General features: G+C 40.6%; 1 protein-coding gene across 12 annotated transcripts in view; it reads left to right on the top strand.

The window, feature by feature from the left end:
* The first annotated feature begins 12,971 nt into the window (after positions 1-12,971).
* Positions 12,972-26,746, top strand: part of LOC144685412 (DENN domain-containing protein 1A-like) — a 604,549-nt gene continuing 590,774 nt past the window's right edge. For 10 of the 12 annotated variants that reach the window (XM_078549861.1, XM_078549856.1, XM_078549859.1 and 7 more), the window contains exons 1-2: positions 12,972-13,119; positions 20,078-20,142. In XM_078549861.1, the coding sequence (XP_078405987.1) occupies positions 13,103-13,119; positions 20,078-20,142 (82 nt within the window). In that variant the 5' untranslated portion in view covers positions 12,972-13,102. Of the gene's footprint in view, positions 13,120-20,077; positions 20,143-21,131; positions 21,276-26,746 lie in introns of those variants that run through there. The other 2 variants (XM_078549857.1, XM_078549862.1) reach the window with 2 other exon arrangements.

The following is a 26,746-nucleotide window of genomic DNA, read 5'->3' as shown; positions in this document are numbered from 1 at the left end:
AAAACTGGTGTCATAGTCAATACAGTTTTCAAACTGGCAAATGCCTTCTGACACTCCTGTGTCCACTGAAGCTTCTTGTTCTTTTTTGATAGTTCAGTCAATGGAGCAACCACACTGATAAAATTTGGTAAAATCTTCGATAAAATCCACTCATGGCCTGAAATCTCAAAACTTCTCATTTTGCTGTAGGCATGGGGAAATCCACGATAGCTTTGAATTTCACATCTCTCGGAGCAACCTTACCATGTCCAATGGTACGGCCTAGATATGTAACTTACGCTTTTGCAAATTCACTTTCAGCCAAGTTCATCACCAAATTTGCTCCTTGTAGTTGACTAAATAATTCTTCTAAATGTTGTAAATGCTCCTGCCATGTTTGACAGAAAACTATCAAGTCATCAATATAAACATAACAATTGCTCAGTCCTGTAATCACTTTGTCAGTCTTTGAAATGCTGCAGGGGCATGTTTCATACCAAATGGCATGACTTTAAACTGATATAGTCCATCTGCTGGCACAAAAGCCGATAGCTTCTTTGCTCGCTTCGATAATAGTACTTGCCAATATCCTCTCAGCAATTTAGCCTTTGTGATAAACTTTTATTTTCCCACTTTCTCAATGCAACCTTCCACCCGTGGTATAGGATATGAATCCGCTTTTGTCATTGCATTCACCTTTTGATAGTCCATACACAGTCTTTGTGTTCCAACCGGTTTCGGTACCAGCACAATAAGCGAGTTTCAGTTACTCCAACTAGACTTAATGATGTCATTTTGAAGCATGAATTCAATTTCCTTCTGTACTTCTGAAAACTTTGCTGGATTTAATCTATAAGGATGTTGCCTTATTGAAGATTAAACTTCTACACACATCATGTGTAGCTAAATTTTTCCTCCCCAGCTTATTCCCACAAATAGCTTTGTGTGACTGCAATACCTTCTCCAAATCACTTTGACACTTGTATGGAAGGTATTCAAGATTGCATTTAAATTTTCAAGTAACCCCTCATCATCCAATTTGATTAGAGGAAAATCATTTTCAGAATCCTACATTTTTACCTCTTTCTTTTTATCTACCACCACTAATGCCTCCTTTTGGTCCTCTTCCCTGTCAAAGATAACATAAAGATTGGCCGAGTGGTTAACAGTGAGGTTGAATGTCTTGGGCTACGGGAAGATATAGACGGAATGGTCAAATGGGCAGATAAGTGGCAGATGGAATTTCACCCTGAAAAGTGTGAGGTGATGCACTTTGGAAGGAGTAATTTGACAAGGAAGTATTCAATGAACGGCATGACACTAGGATGTTCTGAGGAACAAAGGGACCTTGGCGTGTGTGTCCATAGGTCTCTGAAGGCGAAGGGGCATGTTAGTGGGGTGGTGAAAAAGGCACATGGGACACTTGCCTTTATCAATCGAGGCATAGATTACAAAAGTAGGGGGGGTCATGTTGGAGTTGTATAGAACCTTGGTGAGCCCACAGCTGGAGTACTGTGTGCAGTTCTGGTCGCCACATTCTAGGAAGGATGTGATTACACTGGAGGGGGTGCAGAGGAGATTCACCAGGATGTTGCCTGGGATGAAACATTTAAGTTATGAAGAGAGGTTGGATAGACTTGGGTTGTTTTTGTTGGAGCAGAGAAGACTGAGGGGTGACCAGATCAAGGTGTACAAGATTATGAGGGGCATGGACAGGATGGATAGGGAGCAGCTATTCCACTTAGTTGAAGCGGTCAGTCACGAGGGGACATAAGTTCAAGGTGAGGGGCAGGAGGCTTAGGGGGGATGTGAGGGAAAACGTTTTTACCCAGAGGTTGGTGACAGTCTGGAATGCGCTGCCTGGGAGGGTGGTGGAGGCGGGTTGCCTCACATCCTTTAAAAAGTACCTGGATAAGCACTTGGCACGTCATAACATTCAAGGCTATGAGCCAAGTGCTGGTAAATGGGATTAGGGAGGTAAGTCAGGTGTTTTTCATGTGTCGGTGCAGACTCGAAGGGCCTCTTCTGCACTGTGTGATTCTGTGATTCTGTGAAAGTGCTTTTTAAGCGTATTTACATGACAAACCCTCTGCTTCTTTCTTCTATCCGGAGTATTTGTTAAATAATTTACTTCGCTCAGCTTCTTTTCAATCCTGTAAGGCCCAGTAAACTTTGCCTTTTAACGAGTCACCCAGTACTGGTAACAATGAATACCTTTTCATCAGCAACAAAGCCACGAGCTGTGGCTCTCCTATATGCCTTCATTTTCATCACTTGCTGTGATATCTTTATATGTTCCTAACTAACTCACATGCTCTGTTCAATCTTTCTCCGAAGTTTGACACACAATCCAGGATAGTAGTTTCCAAATTTTGACCCACCAATTTCTCATGAATCAATTTCAGTGGTCCCCTTACCTCATAACCATAGACTAATTCAAAAGGATCAAATATAGTTGATGCATTAGGTGCATCACTAATAGCAAATAACAAGAATGTGACTCCCCTATCCCAATCCTTTGGATAGTCTTGATTATAAGCCCTCATCAAAGTTTTTAAAGTTTGATGCCATCTTTCCAAAGCCCCTTGTGATTCAGGATGGTAAGCTGTTGACCTCAACTGTTTTATCCCCAAACTGTTCATTGCTTCCTTAAACAGCCGTGACATGAAATTTGAACCCTGATCTGATTGTATTTCTATTGGTAAACCATATCTTGTAAAAAATTTAGTCAACTCTAATACATTTCTCTTTGTTGCAATATTTCTCAAAGGTATCACTTCTGGAAACCTGGTAGACACATCCATTATTGTCAGTAAATACAATTTTCCACTTTCAGTCTTAGGGAGGGGTCCTACACAATCATTCATGATCCTAGTAAAAAGGTTCTTCAAATGCTGGAATTGGAACTAAAGGTGCCGGTTAATCACTGCTTGTGGTTTCCCTATCACCTGACATATGCGATATGTTTTATAGAATTTAACTACATCTCTCTGCAATCCAGGCCAATAAAAATGTTTTGGCATTTTCAGCTGTGTCTTTCTAATTCTTAAATGTCCCCCCATTGGAATTTCATGAGCTATTCTTAGTAGCTATTCCTTAGTTGCTCCAAATGGCATAACAATCTGATGTATTGCCCTCCAGTTTTCATCTGCTGAAACTTGATACGGCTGCCACTTTCTCATTAACACATTACCCTTAAGGTAATAACATTCTGGAGTACATTCTGCCTCTGTTTCTGAGTAAGCTGTCTGATATAACTGTTTTATTTGTGGATCCTTTCTCTGTAACTCTACCAACTGCTTTGAGCTAAATACCTCAGCTGCATTATCCTCCATTCTCTCTTCCTGAACAATCAAAGACAATGTCAGATAATTGAATTTCAAAACCTTCTCCCTACTTTTTAACTTCCCCTTCTTCCTGTTTCAACCTGTGAGCTTGTGATCTTGTTACCACACAATCTGGAAACAAACCAGGATGCTCTTTCTGCAACATTTCTGTTGAAAACACCTCCCATATGCACCACCCACATCTGTGACCCAGCTATATCATTACCTAAAATAAATTGAACCCCTGCAATGGGCAATGTTTCCACTACTACAACAATGACCTCACCTGTTTTCCACTTAATCTTTAAATTTACCTTCACAGTAGAATAGGTTTAGCATTTCCATAAACCCCACTTATTATCACCTGTTCCTGCAATACTCCCTCCGAACAACAAATATCACTATCCCACAACATTAAGAATTGATTAGCCCCTGTATCTCTTAAAATTTTAATATCTTTACCTACTCCTACACATGGAAAGACTTCCCCTTCACATACAAAATCTTTAAACATTTCTCAACCTGCTCTTCTGAGCTCCCTTCAGTAAATTGTGAATACATTCCCACATCTTTATCTATCACTGATTCTTCCTGTTTGATCTGTACACAAACCACTGGTTTTACCTGTGCCTGAACCTCAGAGCCCACAGTGCTTTTACTTCCAGAACTTTTCTGCATCCCAATAATTCCAAGAGATTTGCCCTGTAATTTCCAACACACTGACTTTGTGTGCCCAACTTTATTACAATTAAAACACCTCAATTTTTGAGTGCCATTTCTACCTTCAGCACCTTCCTTTTTAGTCTGAGAAAAAACTTCCTGGCAATTTCCACCTCATTCTGCTCTTCCCTGACTACCCACTTTCCTTTCACCTTCCCACTTTCTCTCCTTCTTGGATTTAAAAAGAGTGACAAAAAAAGGTTTAGATCTATGAACTAACTCATAATCATCAGCTATCTTTGCTGCTTGTCTTACTGTTTTAACCCTCTGTTTCTCACTACTGAAGGAATTGAATCTTCCAGAAGAATTACTTCTCTCAGAGTTGCAAATGTTGTCTCTATCTTTCACGCCTGTATCCACCAGTCAAAATTACTTTGTTTTACTCTCTCAAACTTAATATAAGTTTGTCCAGGCTGTTTTCTTATATTCCTAAATTTCTGCCTGTATGCCTCAGGAACCAACTCAGATGCACTCAAAATAGCCTTTCTCACCACATCATTGTCCACTGACATTCCTTCTGACAGTGAAACATAAACCTTGTGTGATCTACCCACTAACCTACATTGTAACAACAATGTCCAGTGTTCCTGTGGCCATTTCATGTGTTTAGCTATCTTCTCAACTGAAATAGAGAACACCTCCACTTGTCTTTTTTCAAACTTCAGAAAAGCTTGCACAAATTTAAACATCTCCCCCTGGGTTTTAGGTTAATGGTTTTTTCATCATCAGAACTTCCCTCAGCATCTGGCGTCTCTTTTATAAAGTCCAGCTTTTTAAGTCAGTACTCTCTGTCTCTTTCCTTCTCTCTTTCCTGCGTTACTAACTTTTCCCTCAGGAGATTAAGTTTTCACATTTCCATTTCTTTTTGAAATAATCTCTCTTCTTTTTCTGCTGCTGCTCGTTCAAGTTTTTTTTCATTTTCTTTGCTTGTTCAAATTCAAGCCTCTCCATTTCTAACTGAAGTCTCACTACCTTCAGCTGTGACTCACTAGTGTTTGGTATCACTTCCAACTTCAAATGCTGTGCCATCACTTCAACTATGTCTGCTTTCTTTGCCTCTACAGGTAAGCTCAGCTGCAACTTATCTGCCAACTCTGTTAACTTACCCTTAGATACGTTTTGTAACCCAATCAGAGTTATACCTCCAAAAAGTTTTTAGCTATGGAAACAGCCATTTTTGCTGTCTTACCACTTCAAAAATCCCTCACACCAACTCCTGCATTCAAAGTGCTTCTAGTACTCGTAACCTTAATATTCCAACTCCAAACCAATCAAGGAATTTCAAATATGGCAAAGAGCCACCAATGTGTTATGATGCGGCAGATGATATGTGCCAGGTGGATCAAATCCATGAGGGGAAACTTGATCACGCGGTCACAGTGATTTTGCAATTTGCATATGTTTTGAGATACATGCCCTGAATTCAGTGGTAATAAGTCCACCCAGACTTCAGAGACTTTTTTTTTAGAAAACGAATTTAAACATTTATTAACAAAGTAAAAGATTTCAAGCACATACATAGTTCCACAAATTACTACGAAAATAACTCCGAAAACCACTAATTAGTCTGCCTTCCAATTACACCCCTGTTAAGGCAATGGTAAAAATATAAATTTAAATAGATCCAGGCAAGTCACCACAATACTATGGACCATAGAATTCAAAGTGGCTTTTCCCAGCTTTGGTTTCTGTAGACAGCAGCTTAATGCACAAATACTGGAGGCTTTTCAGACTTCTGGTAGATCTTACAATGCCTTTCTCTCTGACACATAGCCTCTTCTCCTCTATACATGTTTCTCCCTTTTAATGCAAATTCTATTGTTCCCATGTGTCTTTGGAACATTACCTTTCTTAGAATATAAATCTTTTCATGGTTCTAATACTATCAGCAACCTTTGGGAAAAATAAACACATTGCTTGGCCTAGCTGCTCCAGCTATGTGTAACATCCGACCACCTCTTTGAAATTCAAACTACCCTGATCTATCTACAAATGCAAATTCTCCTCACCGCACATTCTAAAACTTCAACCATGTTTAAGTATTTAGCATTTCAAACCTAGCTTGTTTTCATGAGTCAAAGTGTCCAGACCAACTGTCTCCAATTCAATTAAATCCCACACACACACAGAGAAACTATCCAAACCTCACTATTAACCTACTTTTACAATAAATCACTTTTAAAGATTATGAGAATTATTATACTTTTGTGACACTGCCTCAGGGGTGTGGAAGTTATGAACTGGCTGTAAAATCCGATCATGGCTTCTATTACCAGTAGGCTTGTCCCTGACTTTCCAGTTGCCTCCATGTTAAATTCTGGCTTACGTTTCTCCCTGAATCCTTTCTCTCTCGTTTCTCTCCCATTTCCCCCATTCCCTCTCTGAGCTAATCTAATCCATGATTTCTACCTCCTGCTCCCTTAACCCATTCCCAACTTCCATTCCTGGCCTCCATGCTAGCTGACATTGTAAATAGTAAATTTTTCTCAGGCACTGAATCCTCTTTTTCAAACTGGCTGCTAAAAATATTTTTGTCCTATTTCAAACTTTCCTTTCTTTTCCAAATTAATTGAGCACGTTGCTAATTCCAGGTCTTTTCCCATCTCTCCCACAATTTATTTCAATCCCATCAATCAAGTTTCTATTCCTCCCACACCATCGGGCATTACCACTCCACCTCCTCGACCTCTCTGCAGCCTTCAACATGGTCAATCACATAATCACATTCCAATTCGTTCCTCCATTAAACTGGCTCAGTGAGACCGCCCTCGATTGGTTTCATTCCCACCGATCTAATCATAATCAGAGCATTTCAAGTAATTCCTACATTGTCACCTCCAGAGTGTAATTATAGATTATTTTTTGTTTTTATCTTCCACAGTATCACAGAATACAGTCGATTTGCAGTATTTGCTTAAGAAAGAAGTATTTTATTTGGTTCTTTTTTCCCCTCAAACAATTGCATGAGCAGAAAGGATAAATGAAGACATATATGAAGCCGTATTTTCTCTTACTTTCTACAGTGGATTTACGCTTTTTGTTGAAGCTGTTATTTGTGTAGCATTGTGGCAAGAAGGTTTTTTCCCCCACTGTTGAGTCTCCAATGAGCTGGGCCTGAAACATATGGACATTTAATATCCTCTAGGCCCATCTGACTGACTCTCGATGCAGCATCACAATTGATTGTTAGCTTGGAAGTGATTGTTGACTGCTTGTCTTTAGTTCATTCAATGTTTCGATTCATTGGTGTCACTAGTTTCACAGAAAGTGGTTATTTCAGCAATTAAGATTTTTTGCCTTGTGAAGACTTATGAGGTATGATAACTACTTTTGAAATGTGACACTCTGGGATGTAATGAAAGGTATGCCTTCTCTTTTGGAGGGGAAAAGTAAGATCATTGTTTGGCAGCATGTAATGATGGGTATACTGAGTCTACTCAGTTTTTTATGTCATGGATGCAAGAAAATGCTCACTTTGTGGCAGCGTGTAATGGAACATATGTTGAGTTTTTTATATTTGGAGATAAGGGTAGGCTCAATTTTTGGCAGCATGCTGTAGATGTTATACTTGTTTAGTGACCTGAGTCACTTTTCATTTTTGGAGGCTGATATTAATAAGGATTAAACACACTAGCCACAGTTTTCTACTTTGCATCACCAGTCCGTGATTTCTGCCCATTAAAATGAATGAGCAGAACATTGCAGCCTGACAAACACATCAGTGAAAAACCCCAACTGGTGTTTTAAGCTTTAGTTCACATCAAAATATCTGACATACATATACACACTATATCTATTCCTCATTCATATATTATCCTTATTATCTTTATGCATTATTTAAAATCTATATGAATATACAATCCCATCGCCATTACATATTAAGCTTAATCCTCACTCATTTCTAATACATACTTTCACAACATAAAACTTTTCTCACAAGCTTAGGCATTTTTAATATGGGCTGATAAGTAATCCCTAATCTGCTATTAAATGGATAATTATGAATGATTTATGGCCTGTAAATGCATCAATTCCCATCTATTGATTAAACCTAGCATCTGATTAAGTACTTGGGCATATCTCCTCCTTGACTGTCAGCCTTTCTTGGAAGGCAAAATTGTCACTTTTTTCAGATCAAATCATATGAATATATGATTTGATCTGAAAAAAGTGACAATTTTGCATATGAGTGAAAATGCAGAAAATTTATTATATAATGAAGCATAACATAAATTACAATAGAATAGCATTTCTCATCTCAATCATGCAAGTCTGACATTGTGAACCTGGATGGACCATCTCTTCTCTTCTGGGATCCAAATGACCTGGGATTTAGCTGTAGCAATGGGGATCCCCCCACACACCAACACCGATTGGAACCGCATGTTGCTTCTGGAGGCTTGCCATCGTTAAGTGCCTGTTAGGGCACTTCACCGGCCAGCGTCAGGCCTTCCACTAGATTTAGGACCTGGGGGCATGCTGCTGGCTAATTAGATGCTAGCATATCTCCACTGTTGGCAGCACCACTGGGAGCAGTGGCTGCTGCCAGTAAGGATCAACACTGTATGCCAGGACACAGGGTGGGGGTCACGGGGAGGGTTCGCTGTAGGGGGATGTGGTGGGTTCAAGGACAAGGACAGGAGGGTGGCTTTCATTCACCAATGCCCCCTCCCCCTCCCCCACTATGTTAGGTCCCTCAATTGGGCACTGAATGCTTGACAATGAAGTATTGCACCCCAACGGGGCCACAGGCAAACCCAAAAGGACTTGCTGGGTGGCCTTCTGGAGGCCTGGGAGAGCCATGTGATTCCCATTAAATCCCTGAGCCACTACTGAATTCCAGTGGGCTCAGGGGTAATTGGTGACAAGTGGCTCATTAATGAGCCTAACAGACATCCCACCACTGCCGGGCAGGATTCCCGCATCAGGCCCTTTCCGCCTCCAGCTTAACTGGGCACTGTTTTCCCAACAACAGGAATCTGATGTGGGTACTCCCGCTCGATTCTCCAGACGCCCCACCCCATCAAGAGTGATCTGGTGGGCTCAACTGAATTCTGTCCATTAACAGTGTTTCTCTCCATACATGCTACCTGACCTGCTGAATATTTCCAGCATTTTCTGTAATGTATCCAAGTTTGTTGATGATTCAAAGTTAGGTGAGAAAGTAAGCTGTGAGGCGGATGAAATGAGGTTGCCAAAGAATTTACACAGGTTAACTGATTGGGCAAAGACACAGCCAATGGAATATAATGTGAAGAAGTGTGAAGTTATCCACTTTGGTAGGAAAAGTAAAAACAATTTTTTTAAGTAGTGGGACACAGGTAAATATTGGTATTCAGAGGGACTTGGGTGCCTTTGTACATGATTCACAGAATATGAACATGCAGGTACAGCGAGCAATTAGGAAAGTAAATAGTATGTTAGATTCATTACAAAGCAATTACAGCATAAGAGTAAAGGAGTCTTACAAAAATTAGATAAGGACTTAATGAGGCCACACCAAGATGTGTACAGTTTTGGTTTCTCTACAAAAAAATTTGTATTTATATATTGTCATTAACATAATAAAAACATCGTAAGGTGACTCACAGGGATGTTACAAAGCAAAATTTGGTACCGAGCCTCAAAAGGTGATGACGGGATAGATGGCCAAAGGCTTGGTCAAAGGGGTAATTTTTAAGGAGAGAAGAGAGATAGAGAGGTGGAGAGATTTATGAAGGAAATTCCAGAGCTTTGGGCCTGGGCAGCTGAAGGCAGGACAGCCAATGGTGCATAATTAAAATCTGGGATGCTCAAAGTCCCAGACTTAGATGAGCACGGATATCTTGGAAGGATAGGGAGGTGCAAGACTATGGAGTGTTTAGAAAACAGGGATAAGAATTTTAAAATTGAGATGTTGCTTAACTGGGAGACACTGTAGGTCAGGGAGCATAGAGCGGGATGGGTGAATGGGGCTTGTTGCGAATAAGGACATGGGCGGCAGAGTTTTGGATGAGCTCAAGTTTATGGAGAATGTGGGAGGCCAGTCAGGAGTGTGTCGAAATAGCCAAGTCTAGGATTAACAAAGGCTTGGGAAGGGGTTTCAGCTACAGATGAGCTGAGGCAAGGACAGGTTTGGGTGATGCGGAGGTGTCCACATAGACTGCAGCGGTTCAAGAAGGTGGCTCACCACCACCTTCTCAAGGGCAACCAATGCTGGCCTAGCCAGCGACACCCACATCCTATGTAAGAATATACAAAGAAAAGGTGAAACTAGGTGGTCTTAGGGATAGCGCAAATATGTGGTTGGAAGCTCACCTCGGGATCAAATATGACACCAAGGATGTGTTCAGAGTCAGACTATTTCCAAGGTTGCCAAGGTTGGCATCAGTAGCGAAAGAACAAACTTGTAGGAGGGATAGAAGACAATGACTTCGGCCTTCCCAACGTTTAAATTTAGCTCATCCAGTACTGGATGTTGGATAAGCAGTCTGATAAAATAACAATAGTAGATGAGTTCAGCGAGGTGGTGGTTGGGTAAAGCTGAGTGCTGTCAGTCTACATGTGAAAACTGACTCTGTGGGTAGGATCTTGTGTACTTAGTCCCGGCTGAAATGGTGGCACCATTTTCAGGTCTGGAACCTAATGGGCTTTGCCAAGGCTCTATCCCGGAGCAACAACATTAGCATCTCACCTCTGGGTTCCCCGAACAATTATGGAGGGCAGGAGGGATGATGGTTTCATTCGGTCAAAGGAAGAATTTCTAATTAAAGGAACCATGGCATGGGTTACAAGGGCCTATCAATACTTGGATTTTTGAAGCTGCAACCACAGGAATCAAGAGGGAAGGCTGCCCTCTAGATCTCTTACTCTTACCTGGAGGTCCTGCAGAGGGATTGGGGTGGGGAGAGGGGCAGGATGTTGCAGTGAATTGAGCTCTCCCAAAGAACAAGAGGACAACTTCTCCAACCAAGCAGGCATGGATGAAAGTGGACAAGGAAGTCAGTAGCAGAAGTGTGGTCCCTCCAACCTGGAGGCAGCTCAACAAGAGGAGGCCATGACAAGTGAGTGGCATAACACTTTTAGATAACAATTCCCACACTTTAATTTGCCCAGAATTCTTCCGCATAGCGCTCCTCAGGTCGACAAAACTTGCAGCTCCACTCATACCTCTCCCTGCAGGCACCACATATCTTTATCTCAACAGCCAACACTTACCCTCAGCCTATTGCTCTCTCACATCCACACCTCACAGTCACTCTTTACAAATTAAACGTTAACTATGTTCCTCTCTGCAGATGCTGCCAGACCTGCTGAGTTTTTCCAGGTATTTTTATTTTTGTTTTGGTTTTCCAGCATCCGCAGTTTTTTGCTTTTATTTCACCCTTTACAAATGGTGTTCTTCCCTCCTCTGCACACAAGCCATTATGAGTACTCATACATCTGGTTTCACTCCTTGCAGAGGAGGGCACACAAGTTGTCAAGGGGCAGAGAGACCTCGGGGGGGGGGGGGTGGAAGTTGGCCCACCAGCAAAAGGCATCTTGTTGACAGCTTGAGCCCCTTGAGGCACTGATGCACAGACATGTTGAGAGAATTGACCCTCTGCTATAGACCTTGTGTTGGGGGTCTTGTCTCCTTCCAGCTGAATCTCAGTGTCCATTCCATTTACCTTATGGAAGGGCATGTAGCTGAAGCAGTTAGTGCTGCTGATGGTGTTGCTCCTGCTGTTGCTGCTAGAGCTCTTGGCGGTGGTGTGATTTCTGCTCTTACCCCTCATCAGAGGTGAAAGGTGAATCACAGAATTTTGTTTCACAATCACAAAATTGTCACAGCGCAGAGGGAGGCCATTTGACCTCATATCTGCATCGGCTCTCGAAATGAGCATTATGACTTCGTGCCATACTCCTGCCTTTTCTCCATACCCTTGCACATTTGTTTCTATTCAAATAATCATCCAATGCCCTCTCGAATGCCTGGATTGAACCTGCTCCCTCCTGTGTGCCCTGTTGAAGGTGAGCGAAGTGCCTTCCAAGAAGCTGTCAAGCAGTGATTGAATTCTCTGAAGGAAAGGAGCGTTTTGAACAGGAGCCTGTCGCCTGGCCATGTCTGGAGCTCTTCAGATTGACCGATCAAGCCCTTCCCTCGGGTTTTCAGTTTTCACTGAAGAAGCTCCTTGCTCTGTGCACGGACTCGCTTTGGTGACCCTGGCGGACCCCAGGCGGACCCCAGGCGGAAGCTGCGCTGGTGGGAAAGGAGGAATTCAGGGTTTAAAAAAAAGGCTCCTAAGTTGCCAATTTAATGGACTCAGTTGCCATCCGTCCAGACCGACTGCTGGACTCGGTACAGAAACATTTTAGGCTGGGGAAGGAAATAAGCAAATGCACAAGAAAGTTCAGTAATAATCCTGATCCAAGCTCTTGGTTAAAAAAAAAGTCAACTAAAACAGCAGCTAAAAATAGGCTGCAGGTGAACTTTGTTCTAAAAAAACAGAAACATTTTACCCGGCAACAGGACGCACAGTCCCTCTCTGGTCACTTTAACTGGGGCACAGGTAAGTGAAGTTGCTTCTTCAGCCGCTCCTGCAGCGCAGGTAGAAATGGGGCAATGTCACATCGCTTCTGTTGCACAGAACGTGCAACATCCCAATAAAAGGGAGGCCACTTGGCTCCAGATGTCACATCGCAAACAGACGTGGGTTTTTGATCACCGACATTTGAAGAAGAAAAAAAAGTTGGCCAAGTCCAGCTGATTGACACTTGTGGGGCATGTTTGCGTCCGCGCGGCCTCACGGGGCGGGGCGGGGTGGGGGGCGGGGCGGGAGGAGGGGCCGCCGCAGGCGCGCGCGCGCTGCTCTCTGGGAGTTGTAGTGGTCGCCGTGACGTTGGCTCGTCGCTGCAAAGGGGGTGGGGGACGAGTAGTTGGACTACAGGTCCCGGCAGGCGCCGCGGCCCGCGGCCACGCCCACCGGCTGAGGCTGAGGCTTCTCTCTCTCTCTCTGCCCCGGTGACCATGTCGTTCCCCAGCTTTGCGTGAAGGGTGAAGAGGAAAATACTCGGCTGGTTCTCTCCTGTACAAAAGCGAACAGCGGCGAGCAGCCATGGGGTCCAGGATTAAGTGAGTTTATTTCTCCCTCTCTCTCGGTGCTGTGGAGATTTGGTGTGGCGTTTCCTCAGCCTGTTGAGGAGCGCTAGGCCGCGGCGTCCCTGGAGCTCGCCTGCTCTTGGTCCCACCAGCGCCCAGCTCACTAAAACAGGGGGAGGGAGGGGGCAACGCAGCCAGCCCCAGCCCCTTCAGCGCACTCCGGGTGGGGAGGGTTTCTCAATGTGCTCCTTGTTGACACAGAGTGAGCTCCAGTCTCATGTTCATTCAGGCCCTGTTTGTCACTGGCAGTGCAGTCAGAAAAAAAAACACACGAGCTGTTGACACCTGGATCATTGATGCCCATTGCTTGGGTTTGGACCCTGTTTAGATGTGGTGTCAAGCTTCTCTCGGGCATCTGTCACCGTCTCGGCTTTCATTTCATTTCATTTCACAAACACGAGTCATAATCTGGTATGTTTCTATGGAAGTCCATTTCAACATGATTCTTGCATCCCTATTTAACCTCTAGGTGGATGGAAAAGGTTTCAAAGCTCCACACTAGCAAAGACCACTGGCACTGGCACTGGCACATGTGATCGTGACCATATAGGTGAAACCGCTATGCTTGGAAGATTAAATCTCAAGGATGACATGATCAAGAGAATTGGTGGACATTAGGGAAATTGTTTCTATGTGCTGCAGCCAGTGAGTGAAGTTTTATCACTCATTTTGATGAAGAGGGCAATTTTGATGTCTGGATCAGAATCATCCTCCCGCTATGAATATTCACACAAGTGACTTATGCCTTGTGAGACTTTCTAATAACGGTGTGACTGTCGCTGAAAAAACACTGCAGTCTTTTTGAAGTTCTATATTTTCTTTAAAAATTTTCATGAACAAACCATGATGATTTACATGGTTGTATTAGAAAAGTGTGATGGCATGGTACCTCATATGCTTAGCAAATCGTCACGAAAATATGGCTACATGGTCACCCACCATTCATAGTTAGTGTTTCAAGTTTGTTTGGTTACTTTCTATGGTATAAAAATAATTGTGGTTTGTATTTATTTAAAAAGGCCAAGGATACAGGGGTATGTCCAGTTGATTGCAAGTTAATATTATAGTTATGGCTTGAGAGGATGTCATTGGCAGTGAGAGTTAAGCATCAAAAAATTGGTATCTGATAGTAAAAATTGGATTCCTGAGATGTATTGGGAACAAAAATAAATCTTTTTCAAGCAGGATACCTTATTCTTAATTTGAGAAGCCTAAAAGAAAGGCTAAAGCCTTATTTTAGAATATCACCACATTTTAAAAGTAAAATGAGGTAAATTAGGAATTATGGTTGGTTGACATGCAGCTTGGGTTTGCAAAGCTGTAGGATTATAGGAGGAAAGAAAGACTGATGGAGGGGAGATGTTTGGTCCTTAAGATGTATTGTGGTGACGCTGATGTTTATTGTCTTTGAGAAGGGTGGTGGTGGACTGCCTCCTTGAACAACTACAGTCTGTGTGTTGAAGGCACACCCACAGTGCTGTAAGGTAGAGACAACAGTCCCCTCTAATTTTTTTGTGTTTTGTACATGGCCTGTTTGTTTAAATGTGTGGTTATTTTATTTCTTGTCTGGCATGTGTCATATCTTAAAAGAGACAACTTATGAGCTGTGCCTTCTGGGTTGCTATGCGGCTATGTGTGAGTGCAGCTTATATGGAAAATTGGTTGGGAATCCCAGGATTTTGGCCTAATGATGATGAAGGAACAGCAGTATATTCCCAAGTCACGATGGTGTATGACTCCTGCTGCTGACTTCCTTGTCCACTTTCATCCATGCCTGCTTGGTTGAAGAAGTTGTCCTCTTGTTCTTTGGGAGAGCTCAATTCACTGCAACACCCTGCCCCTCTCCCCACCCCAATCCCTCTGCAGGACCTCCAGGTAAGAGTATGAGATCTAGAGGGCAGCCTTCCCAGGTCACCTCCTGCCCTTGTCCTTCTAGATGGTAGTGGCTGTGGGTTTGAGAGGGCTGTTGGAAACCATGGTGAGTTGCTGCAGTGCATCTTGTATAAGGTACATGCTACATATGTGTTACACCACCGATGGAGGGAGTGAATGTTTTGGGTGGTGAATGAGGTACTTTGTCCTGGATGGCCATGAGCTCAAGTGTTGTTGGAGTTGCAGACAAGTGGGGAATGTTCCATTCATTACACACCTGACTTGTGTCTTGTAGATGGTGGACAGACTCTTGGGAGTCAGGAGGTGAGTTCACCTTAAAATTCCCAGCCTCTGACCTGCTCTTGTAGCCACAACATTTATGTGGCTAGTCCAGTTATATTTCTGGTCATTGATAACCCCCAGCATAATAATGATGGGGGATTCATTCATGGTAATGCACTGAATATCAAAGGGAAGTGTTCAGAATTTTTTTTGTTGGAGTTGGCCATTGCTTGCACTTGTGTGGCAAGTTGTGTTACTTGTCATTTATCAGTCCAGGTATTACTGCATGTGGGCATGGACTGCTTCATTATCAAATGAATTGTGTAAAGAATTGAACCTGTGCAATCATCAGTGAACAATCCCAGTTCTAACCTTCTGATGGAAAGGACAATGATGAAGAAGCTGAAGATGGCTGAACCTAAGGGACATTTACCTGAGGAACTCCTGATGTCCAGGGGCTGAGATGATTGACTTCCAGCAGCAACAACCATCTTCCTTACTACTACATATGATTTCAGCCAGTGGAGATCCTGTAAAGGAGTGTTGGAAAAGGTGTTTATTTTCAACACAGGAGGGTAGAAGAAGGTTGTGTAAGCCAGTTGTTATTGGATGCAAGAGAGAATAAAGGCTGAAAAGAAAGAGGACACCTGTAAAAGCTTATTCTGATGATGAATGTAGGAGTGGCATTGGAAAAACTTCCGTTACTAATGAGGGAATATGTGGGTGCTTCTCTGATACTCCAGTGGAGCTACTCCTTGTGAGACCCCACACCCAACATGGATGCTTGCTATTGGTGAGCAGGAAATTGGGAGTACAATGTTGTTTGCCATCCTGTCTAGAAAGGCTGCATGTTGGGAGTGAAGTCTCACAATTACCGTGACTAAGATTATTCAGTGATTAGTTATGCCATACAGACCAGAAAAGGTCCCAGGCTTCATCCAGTTATGGAATCTTGGAACAATACATTTGGCCCATTGAGCCAATACTGACTCTCTTGAAGATAAATTCAGTTAGTCCCACTCTTCTTTTTCTCCATATCCTTGCAATTTTTCTCTTTCAAGTATTTATCAAATTCCCTTTTGAATGTATTCAATCTGTATCAACTAGTCTATCAGGTGGTGCATTTCAGATCCAAATCACTTATTGCATATTTTTTCTACATGTCGCCACTTGTTCTTTTGCCAATCACCTTAAATCTGTGCCCTCTGGTTTTCAACCCTTCAGTCACTGGAAATAGTTTCTCTTTATTTACTCTATCTAAACCCTTCATGATTTTAAACTCCTCCATCAAATCTCCCCTTAACCTTCTCTGCTGTAAGGAGAACAACCCTATCTGTGTGAATATAGTTGATCTCATCTGTGATAGACACATTACATTTGGTCTTAGTCCCTCTGAATTCGAAGGGGAATAATAGGCCAGAGGCCTCACCCTTGACTGTTAACTAGGAACCTGTGTTGGAATTGCATGTGTGTGGACATCGGGGGAGGACAGATTCAAGTTTGACTCAGATGTCCTTTGCAGTGGAATAAGCTGCTGACGCTCCTTGTCAAGACTCAAAGGATGGAGGGCTACTTAGTTGAGATTTTGGAGGGTGCCCATGAAATTGTACTCAAGCCATTGAAGGAGAAAACAGGAAATAATAAGTAATGATACTTAATTACATTTTGTTGGCAAAAATGTTGTTGATGTGTTGTGTGACACAGAATCTCAAGAAGAATCAGTTTTGTGATATAGAACCTGCAGTTTTACCACATTATTCTTGATGAAATTTTCTGTATTTCACAGTCATGTGTGAATTGTATTTATAATTAATGGTTCAAAGGAGGAGCTACAGGGTACAACTTTAAAACAATAATTTAGGCTAACAGCTAATTATCTGTAATTTAAGTGACAATTAAATGTTAATCCTAATGCAAAATGCTGCCTTTAATTCTTCAGCTACAGCAAAGCTTCATTAAACTGCGACCAATCATTTGTTATGTCTTTGCTCAAAAGTACACATTTATTATGCAGATGACATTTGTTATTGATATGATAATCTAGAAGTAAATTTCTGGAGACGTGCAAGGAGGCACCAATCACGAAAGTTGATGCATGTTAGGACAGGGAGAAGTAAAGCATGGAATTGCAAAGAATTTACAATATTGCAACAGACCATTCAGCCAAACAGCTTGTGTTTATCCTCTACATGAGCCTCCTCCCATCCTCTTTCATCTAACCCTAAGACTCGTTATACTTTTGTATTTGGATTTTTTTTTTGTACAGTATTTCAGACAAGCTTCACTTGTAGGCACTAACTCATACAATGTTGTACTTTGTACCATTAATATGTTTGGATTGGTATTTAAAAATATTAGATGTGGTTCAACTTGATGTTTTTATACTTTGAGGTGATTATCTGTGTTCATTGGGTTTTACTCTGTCACCTCTATGACAAATGATGGTCACTGTTGCAGGTACTTTAGCAAAGTGTCTCAGAGAAGGGCTATTATTTACTGCAGACCATGATGTACAGCAGCAAATGGAACTGAAGTTGTTCTTGTAAAGTATAAATTTAGATGTACTCTATGCCTATTTTATCACAACTGGATTTACCAGTGGAGCAGCTAAAAATTCTAAACAGTATGCATAGACCAAAAAATATTTGATTTAGGGGTGACCATGTATTTTCAGTCAAATGTAAAGTATTTACAAGTTAAATCAATCTGAGGAGTAAGTTAACATGCAAGTAATACAATATTTGCTCTTATAGATCATAATCCTGAGCAAGAATTCATATTATTGACTTGGTACGGATTTTGGTTTAAATTTTTAAAATTAATTTCGTTTATTGCCCATCTCTGGTTATCTTGAGAAGGTGTTGGTGAGCTGTCTTCTTGAAGCACTGCAGTTTGCATGGTGAAGGTTCTCCCACAATGCTATTTGATAGGGAGTTTCAGGATTTTGACCCAACGATAGTGAAGGAACATCAATGTATTTCAAGGCCAGGGTGGCTTGTAATTCGGTGGGGAGCTTGGGAGGTGGTGGTAGTTCCATGCATTTGCTGCCCCTATCTTGCTAAGTGGTGCAGGTCGTGGATTTGAGAGGTGTTGTAGAAGGAGCCTTGGCAAGTTTTCCTAATTTTTCCTGACAACTTAAGGTTCTGATCCATGTTTTGGCATGCTTCTGTGGAAGTTAGCATTTTTGTGGTATGTTGCCCAAGTGGTCATTTACAGTGAGTGACAGGAGTGTGAGGAGACTATTTGACTGTAGGAGTCATTACTAATGAGGTCAATTTTTATCCTTTCCAATCTCCATATAAAAAAACTTCTTCTTATCAAGAGTCACTTGATAGTGTTGAGGAGCAGAGACCTTTGTTGTTTTTGTTGCCCTCTGCTTCAGATTTCAAAAAATTGAGGTTAATTGGCATGCATTAACTACCACCTTTACATCACAGTCCTATTATTGAAACTGGGACACACTTGACGTGTTTGATTGTTTGTACGTTTATTTACTGAGCTAGAGCCAAAATTGGTCTGATAATGGTTGCAGTGGCGTGTAATATTCAACAAAGATACAACATCACTGGTATGTTAATACCAAAAGAATGCAAAAACAAGGTTAACAGGTTATGCAATACATTGAGTAAACTGTCTGTGGTAACTACTGCTTGTTTGGCCTTTTATTTTTCCAAGGAAAATAAAACTCTCCGTAGAGCTCATTGTGTTTATCTTGTGAAAGATCTGGAAAATTCTAAATTTGATTCACTGTCAAGGACAGCACAATTGCCTTTAGTGTCCTCAGTTAGGGAGGTGCAAAATAAGCTATAATTCCCACATCTGATCACTGCCCACATGTGGATATCATTGAGAGCAGAATTGTGCTTGGCTGTCATGCCGCCTCAGTGGGGAAAGAACCTGCCAACATTCATTGTCAAGGCTTATTGTACTAGACTGAGGTAACCGATGCCAGCCCAGCCATAAGTCAAAACTTCAGAAGAGGAGAAAATTAACAATGAGAGCGGAAAAAAATCTTATAAGCCTTATTCTTAAGTGGCAACTGAGATCATATTTCACTGTAACCGACACCCTAGCCTGTCACTTTAATACTCTTCATTAAGTTGTGTCTCTCCTCTCTTCCTGTAGTTGAGTGGTCATATTGAAAATCCCCTTGCTATAGATTGTAATCACTTTTGTGGTTGGCTTGGGCACAAAGTTGATTAGTTTCATCAATGTCATAAGTCTGTCCTGAAAATTAAGGTCTTTAATTCAACATATAAATGCCAGGCTTTTTATGTTGCTGAACGATTTGCAGAAATATAGTGATTTAGTCCAATGGCTGTAAGTATGATGGTGTTGCTGTAAAGAATCTGAGCAGTCCTGTGCATCTTCTGGTACAGAGCTCGTCAGCGACTTCCTCTTCCTTTTTGTAAAGTTCACCTGAAAAGCTCTATGTAAAAGATACTAAACAAATGTTAATGATTTTGACTGATATTTCAATAGTTCATCAGCAATGATATATGTATTTCAACTCTTGCAAGGTCAAAATTGTTATAAACACTACTTCAATGTATTCTGCTTGTTAACTTATTTTCTTAAAACTTGCACCTCATTTTTATGACTTTGCATCTTGCATTGAAATATTAAAATGAAACGAATGTGAAGAATTTTCAGATAGGGCAAAACTTGATTCCTTTATTAATATGATGGACCCTGTTAGTTATCTGTGAGATTTACCATAACAATTCAGTTTTCCTTTCTGCTTGACTAATACTAAGAATTATTTTTATTGATGCAGGGAAAATCCAGAGAAAGCATTTGAAGTCTATGCTGAAGTAACACATCCTGAGTCCAGCAGTTCAGGTAGTGTTCACCTTTTGTGACTATTGAATTGCATTTTACTTGAAAGTAAAATATTAAAAAAGTAATTGAAGTTACACCCCATAGTAAGTGATTGGAGGTTTTAAACTTGGCAGGATTGAAGTGAATTTGCAACTTTTTATATCCAAAGTTTGTCAGATGCCAACTTCACAATTGAGAGGCCTGATATTAAATAAGAAAATCTCTGAAGCTGATCCTCACTTATTCTCTTTCTAGCTATTTAGCAGATTATATTTTGTGTTCACAGTGCTGGAACAATTTCAGCAGGGTTTATTGTTGTCTCCAAACCATTCATGTTATTGCACACCCACTGATTTAGCTGAAATGATGTGGTTGTTAACACCTGGACATCTGAAATGACCCTGCCACCTGAGCATGAAATCTGAATGGTTTCCACAATTGTGAAAGACATGTTAATGCAAAAAGTGAAATGTTAAGACGCAAGTTGCATTAAGATTCTGGTATATATTGCACAAAAAAATTCTTGATAATTGACTGCAGATTATTTTCAATAAAGCCAAGGTTATGACACTCTAATCGTTTTCTCATGGTGTGCTCTGACATTCACACAAACAGTTTGAGTCTGCAAAGATTGCTATGTAAAAACAAACTGAAAAATAAGTACCCTAGCTTGTGCAAGACAGAAACCACGTACTGAATATTATAAATATTAGTGAATACCAAGAGTGATTAAAAGACAATAGTAAAATGTAACATAATATTGGTGCTTCTGTTGATGGCTAGAAGTCCCTTAGGCTTTAGACTGCACTTTCGTCATGCTACTAATCTGTGATTTATATCTGCAAGTAAGACCCAAGTTATACTGCGGAATGTGCTCTCCCTCCTGCCTACTAAAAGAGCTTTGTGCAAATGTTTATGCTTTTATGGAGAGCTTTAAACTTCTGATAGCTATTTTCAATGTTAGCAGAAAGCTAGCGGCAGCTTATCACAGTAGAAACTTTGCTTTGAATCATTTTAATGTTTTCAAGGAGATCTGGTGGATTGCCTGTGCAGTTTTTGTAACTAATTTGATTCCTGACGACTTTTCTCAACCTTGTATGAAGACAAATGGCGTAAGACACTGCCTGACCTTGCGCACAAGGCGTCACTCCCAGGTTATACTGCCACTTTCAAGTTGCTGCACATCAAAGCGTTTCACTTCAATATATATGTATGATTACAGCCTTGTTCACGTGGTTTACAATATCATTTAAGCTGCTTGGTTAGATAATTACATTCATGTAACCACTTTCAAATATTTGCTACTTGAATATATGATAATGCTTGGTTAAGAGTGAATAACAATAGAGTAATTTATTCAAGGAGTTCAAGTGTGGATGTCACCTGGACGACAGGACCTAATTGCTGCCTACAGAGTTTCATTAGCCCCCAATAAATAATGTCTAACAAGTACAGTAATAGGCTGTATTACTATTTGCTGAATTGCAGTTAGAGTAGTAATGGAAAGTGATATAACAAATATCACCATTAAAGTAGCAAAGATGTTTAATTGAATTATCCATTATGTCTTCAATCACTATAGGATAATGATGTGATTCACATGACCGTCTAATAAAGTAAATATTTTGCATGTAGTATGATAGCAAATGAAGGCATCGGCCTATGTTAGACTTTACTCCCACACAGTATTTGAGCAAGGTTGAGAAACATCCATCAGTAACTGCTGATAAACTGTGGGTAACATTAGCTCATTATACTTGGTTACATATTTTTACATTGGTTGAATTTCATCATCATCTTGGTCTCTTGGGGAGAAAGAATTGCTTGTGGGGTGTTCTGTGTTTCTTTGCTGTATATGAGTTACTGTTGCGTATTTTAGGTTTGTGTCATGAATTTAGCAACTGTGACCAAGAAATTAGAACTGATATTACTGTTTGCCAGTTGCAATGAGTGTACTTATTTACCTGGAGGTTGAGAAATAGATGTGTAAAATGCCATAATCTTTTGTTTTTAATGTTTTCATACAGTAAGCAAACAATCAATATCAAGACATTGACATATTGCACACTCCTGGGCTTTTGAAATATGGGTCAAAATCTTGGAACTCCCTCCCTAACAGCACTGTGTTAGTACCTAAACTACATGGACTGCAGCGGTTCAAGAAGGCAGCCCACCACCACCTTCTCAAGGGCAAAATTAGGGACCACTGCCTTCTTATGGGCAATTAAGGATGGGCAATAAATGTTGGCCTAGCCAGCATCAGCCACATCCTGTGAAAAAATAAACTTATCAACGTTTGTGATCAATGTGGCATCCTGTGTTTAATGTTTCCTAATGCATTTTTACTTGGGTTTAGATTTTCAATAGAATAATCAGTTGTGTCTTTTTCAGATTTCAGAAGATTAATATTGTAGAATGTTCTTCCTGGCATGTAAAATCTTCTGCTGTGTAACATTAAATGTTAATGGGGCTTTCTGACTCCTGCAGTAAAATTATTTTTCATTTTGTTTGAGTACTGCCAAAATTTGAATCTTGTGGTAACACACTGCCTCCCCTGTGCTTTGTGACATTCATGCCAATACTATTGATTTTCATAAAGCTGTTAAATATGGATGCTTATAAAAACATCTTGTGTGGTGTGTTTGGAGACTTGAGTGTGCAAATCTAATATGATTAAATGACCTATTAATTGTTGTATATTGGCTTGAATTTGTCAGAGCATGGAGCTAATGTGGCTCTGTTATGCTTGGTTTTGGTTTGTACTGTGTTTGAAGAGCTCATTTGTAAAAACTGGTAGAAAGCAAGACGAAAGACTTTTTGTAAATTCTCCTCCTGGTTAAGAGGCTGGGAGTTGGGAAGTTGTTGGCTTCACTAGAGTTAGTGCCTAGGGAGATTTTCTACTTCCTGCCTGATTTCTGCTAATACCTTCACTGCTGACATGATGGAGATCAAGATCATGGACAGTAACACACATGATGGCAATTTTTGGCGCAACTGTTTCAGAGTAATATCTTGCATCACCAAGTATGATGTAATGCTTTCTCTCTATTTAGTAAACTGTGCTATGCTATGGGACAAAGCTTGATTAATTTTTAAAAGTACTATATTTGTGATAATCTTGATCCCTTTAAAGATGTCGAATCACTAAAAATATCTGAAATGAGCCTGTCTTTTTGACCACAAGTGAAAAACAGTTTACAATTTCATATACAGAAATTTCTCTCAAATATATAATTTTGAAAAACTGGTTAAGGATGACATGAAACTCTGCTATAGCTGGATTTTTTTCTGAATTATGCATTGATAAAGATCTTTGCCTTGATTTCCTAGTACAATTGATATTCATCAGTTTAAGCATCCTAGTTCTTGCACGTTTTTAAAGCACTAAATTGCTTTAGAATTTGATTAATTTTAAGTTCCTAAAACAGTTATTTTTACCGATTTTAAAAAAAAAATTCTAGTGTCGGCAAAGTAATTGTTGTTGTGTGGTTAGTCATAAGTTTGGCTTCTGACTACACATGCCCTCAAAGTATTTTAGCCTTAGGGATACAGATAGTAGAAGGGTGTTTCAAACTGTCTCATAGTGGCATATTTGTTTTTTTTTCTAAATGTCTTATCAAGTCAGGTCACTCTCAGAAGAATGAGAACACAAACAAGTCATTTTAAGCATAGTGTCTGGTGTTTAGTAAGCAGAGGGAAAAAACTTGGAGAGAAAGTGGATTTGTTCTATAATTCCTAGTGGCTAGTCCAATACAGGCATTGGCTGAAGCCAGGGAACAAGTTCCCTGCATGTTGTCTTGGTCAGGAGTGATGTGATGCAAAGGGAGCTAAATACAGATAATTAAACAACCTTTCACGCTAGTAGATTATACTGTTGACCAGCAACAACAACTTGCTTTTATAAAGTGCCTTTAATGTAGTTAGATCACCCAAGGCATTTCAGGAATGATATCAGGTAAAATTTGACAAGAAAGGAGCCATTAGGACGCGTGACTAAAGGCTTAGTCAAAGAAGTAGGTTTAAAGGAGTGTCTTAAAGGAACAGTGAAAGGTTTAGGAAGGGAATTCCATAGCTTAAGGCTTAGGTGGCAGAAGGAAGGACTGCCAGTGATGGGGTGAAGGAAGTGGGGTTGCAGAAGAGCCCAGAGTTAGAGGAATTCATAGTTCTCAGAAGGTGTAGCGATTGAGACAGTTACAGAGATGAGGATGGGGAAGGCCACAGAGTGATTTGAATGTGAGGATGAGAATTTTAAAATTGAGGTGTTGGTCACCCAGGACCAGTGGGAATGGGAGAATGGTGTTTGGGGTGAGTTAAAGAAAGAAAGAACAAATAAACTTGTATATATGTAGTTGGGATACAGAGAGCAGAGCTCAAGTTTATGTAGTATGGAGATGGAAGCCAAGCCAGGAGAACATTAAAGCAGTAAAGCCTGGAGCTAAGGAAGGCCTGGATTAGGCTTTCAGTGGCAGATAGGATGAGTAAGTGCATTCTTGATGAGTCAGAGGTAGCATAAAAGAACATGGATATAGTACAGTGTGTGAATGATTTTACTGAGCTGTAGTGTAGTGTAGCTGTAGTGCACCACTCCCTCAGCACTGTACTACTGTGTCAGCCTTGTTTTTGTGCTCAAGTCTTAGAGTGGGATTTGATTCCACAATCTTTTGACTCGGAGGTGAGTGTGCGACTGACTGAGTCCTGCTGTAGTCCCTTGGTGGTTTTACTGGACTTGATTGCCTCCTTAGTTTAGCGTCCTATTTGATGGACTGTGTGGAGGGTAATGTAGAATTTCAAAAGGGCGTAGACAGATAGATGGAATGGATGGATAAGTGGCAGATGAAATTTAATGTGGAGAATTATAAATTGATTAATTTTTGTAGGAAGAACATGGACAGACAATATAACATAAAGGGTACAATTCTAAAGGGAGTGCTGGAGCTGATGGATCTGGGTATATATGTGCATTAGCCGTTAAAGGTGGGAAGATAGGTAGAGAGGTTGGTTAATAAAGCTTACTGCATCTTGGGTTTTATTAATAGGCGCATAGAATACAAAATCAAGGAAATCATGTTAAACTGATATAGAACACTGGCTCAGCCTCAACTGGAGTATTGCGTTCGATTCTGGGCACCACACTTTAGGAAGGATTTGAAGACATAGGAGAGAATGCAGAAAAGATTCACGAGAATGGTTTCCGGGATGAGGAACTTCTGTTATGTGGACAGCTTGGAGAAGTTATAACTATTTTCCTTAGAGAGGAGATTTGATAAAGATATTTTAAATCACGAAGGGCCTGGACACAGTAGATAGGGAGAGACTGTACTCATTGGTGGAAGGGTCGAGGTTAGATGGCACAGATTTAAGGTAATTGGCAAAAGAAGTAATGGTGACAGGAAAAACCTTTTCAAGCAGCAAGCGGCTAGGATCTAGAATGCACTTTCTGAGACTGTGGTAAAGGCTGGTTCAACTGAGGCATTCGGGAAGGAATTGAATTATCTGAAAAGGAAGAATGTGAAGGGCTATGGGGAGAAGGCGGGGGTGTGGCACTAGGGTAATAGCTTCTTTGGAGAGCCTGCACAGGCATGACAGGCTGAATGACCTTCTGTGCTATAACCATTCCATGATTCTTTGACTTTGACCAACCTGTTACATCTCTGATTCGAGGTAATTTTATGTAGATTTGAAACAATATCCATGCCTATAATCACACCTCTTAATGATATCTTCAGCTTCATCTCTCAGCAAATTATTGTTCATCTTTGAGTTATACCTAGAATACCCAGCTCCTGAAGCTTATATAGCTTTCTGATTGTATACGTGCACTACCTCAAGCCAAATTTCAATGGCAACATAGGAAAACACGACCTCAAAACAAGAGTCAAAGGTAGGCCTTTACTTTCTGGAATGATGTTGATGGCCATTTTCTTACAGTTTATTCCCAAATTTGTGTCAGATGATCAATTCTTTGTTTTGGCAGTAATTGACATTAAGAGTAATAGGCCTGTACTTACTAGATTTGTCTTGTGTTTTCTTTTTGAAAATAAGCACCCCATTGCCTTGTTTTAGGGATCTCCTCTCTATTTGCTGAACTCTTGCCTAATTCTGACTGTGTTATGCAAAGTTTTACATAGTATAATGTAGTACTAGCAGAGACCGCAAAACATTTGGGTTCAAATTAGCATTTTTATTGCAACAGTACCTCTTTAAGTCCAAGATTTCTAGTTATTCTTTCACCAGAATGAGAAGATTTGATTCTGTTAAAAGCTGCATATAGCTGCCCATGCATAAAAAAGGCCTAAGAATAGGAGTACAAATTTTGTCAAGAATCTCCAGGCCTTGTGACTTGTTTATAGTCATACATTATGAAAGCCTAGTTGGAACTGTTTTCTCCTGAGTGGGAAAGGCAAGTTTATATCTGATGGGCTCAATATTATTTAAGGATTAAATACGCTGTTTCCTTGAAATCAGTCTGTTATAATTTCTGCATCCATTAAAAAAAAACAACTTTTTAACTACAAATCTTGTTCGATGACAAAGTCCTTGTTTAGAATTCAAGTTCCATAACAATGTTATAAATACTTCTTCCTGATCTGAGTGTGGTGCATGCCCATAGGAGTGAGACTGTATA

Source organism: Cetorhinus maximus, chromosome 10 (assembly GCF_964194155.1).
Source record: "Cetorhinus maximus chromosome 10, sCetMax3.hap1.1, whole genome shotgun sequence".
Lineage (NCBI taxonomy): Eukaryota > Metazoa > Chordata > Chondrichthyes > Lamniformes > Cetorhinidae > Cetorhinus > Cetorhinus maximus.
The sequence above is the reverse complement of the archived record's forward strand: the minus strand, read 5'-3'. Positions and strand labels throughout refer to the sequence as shown.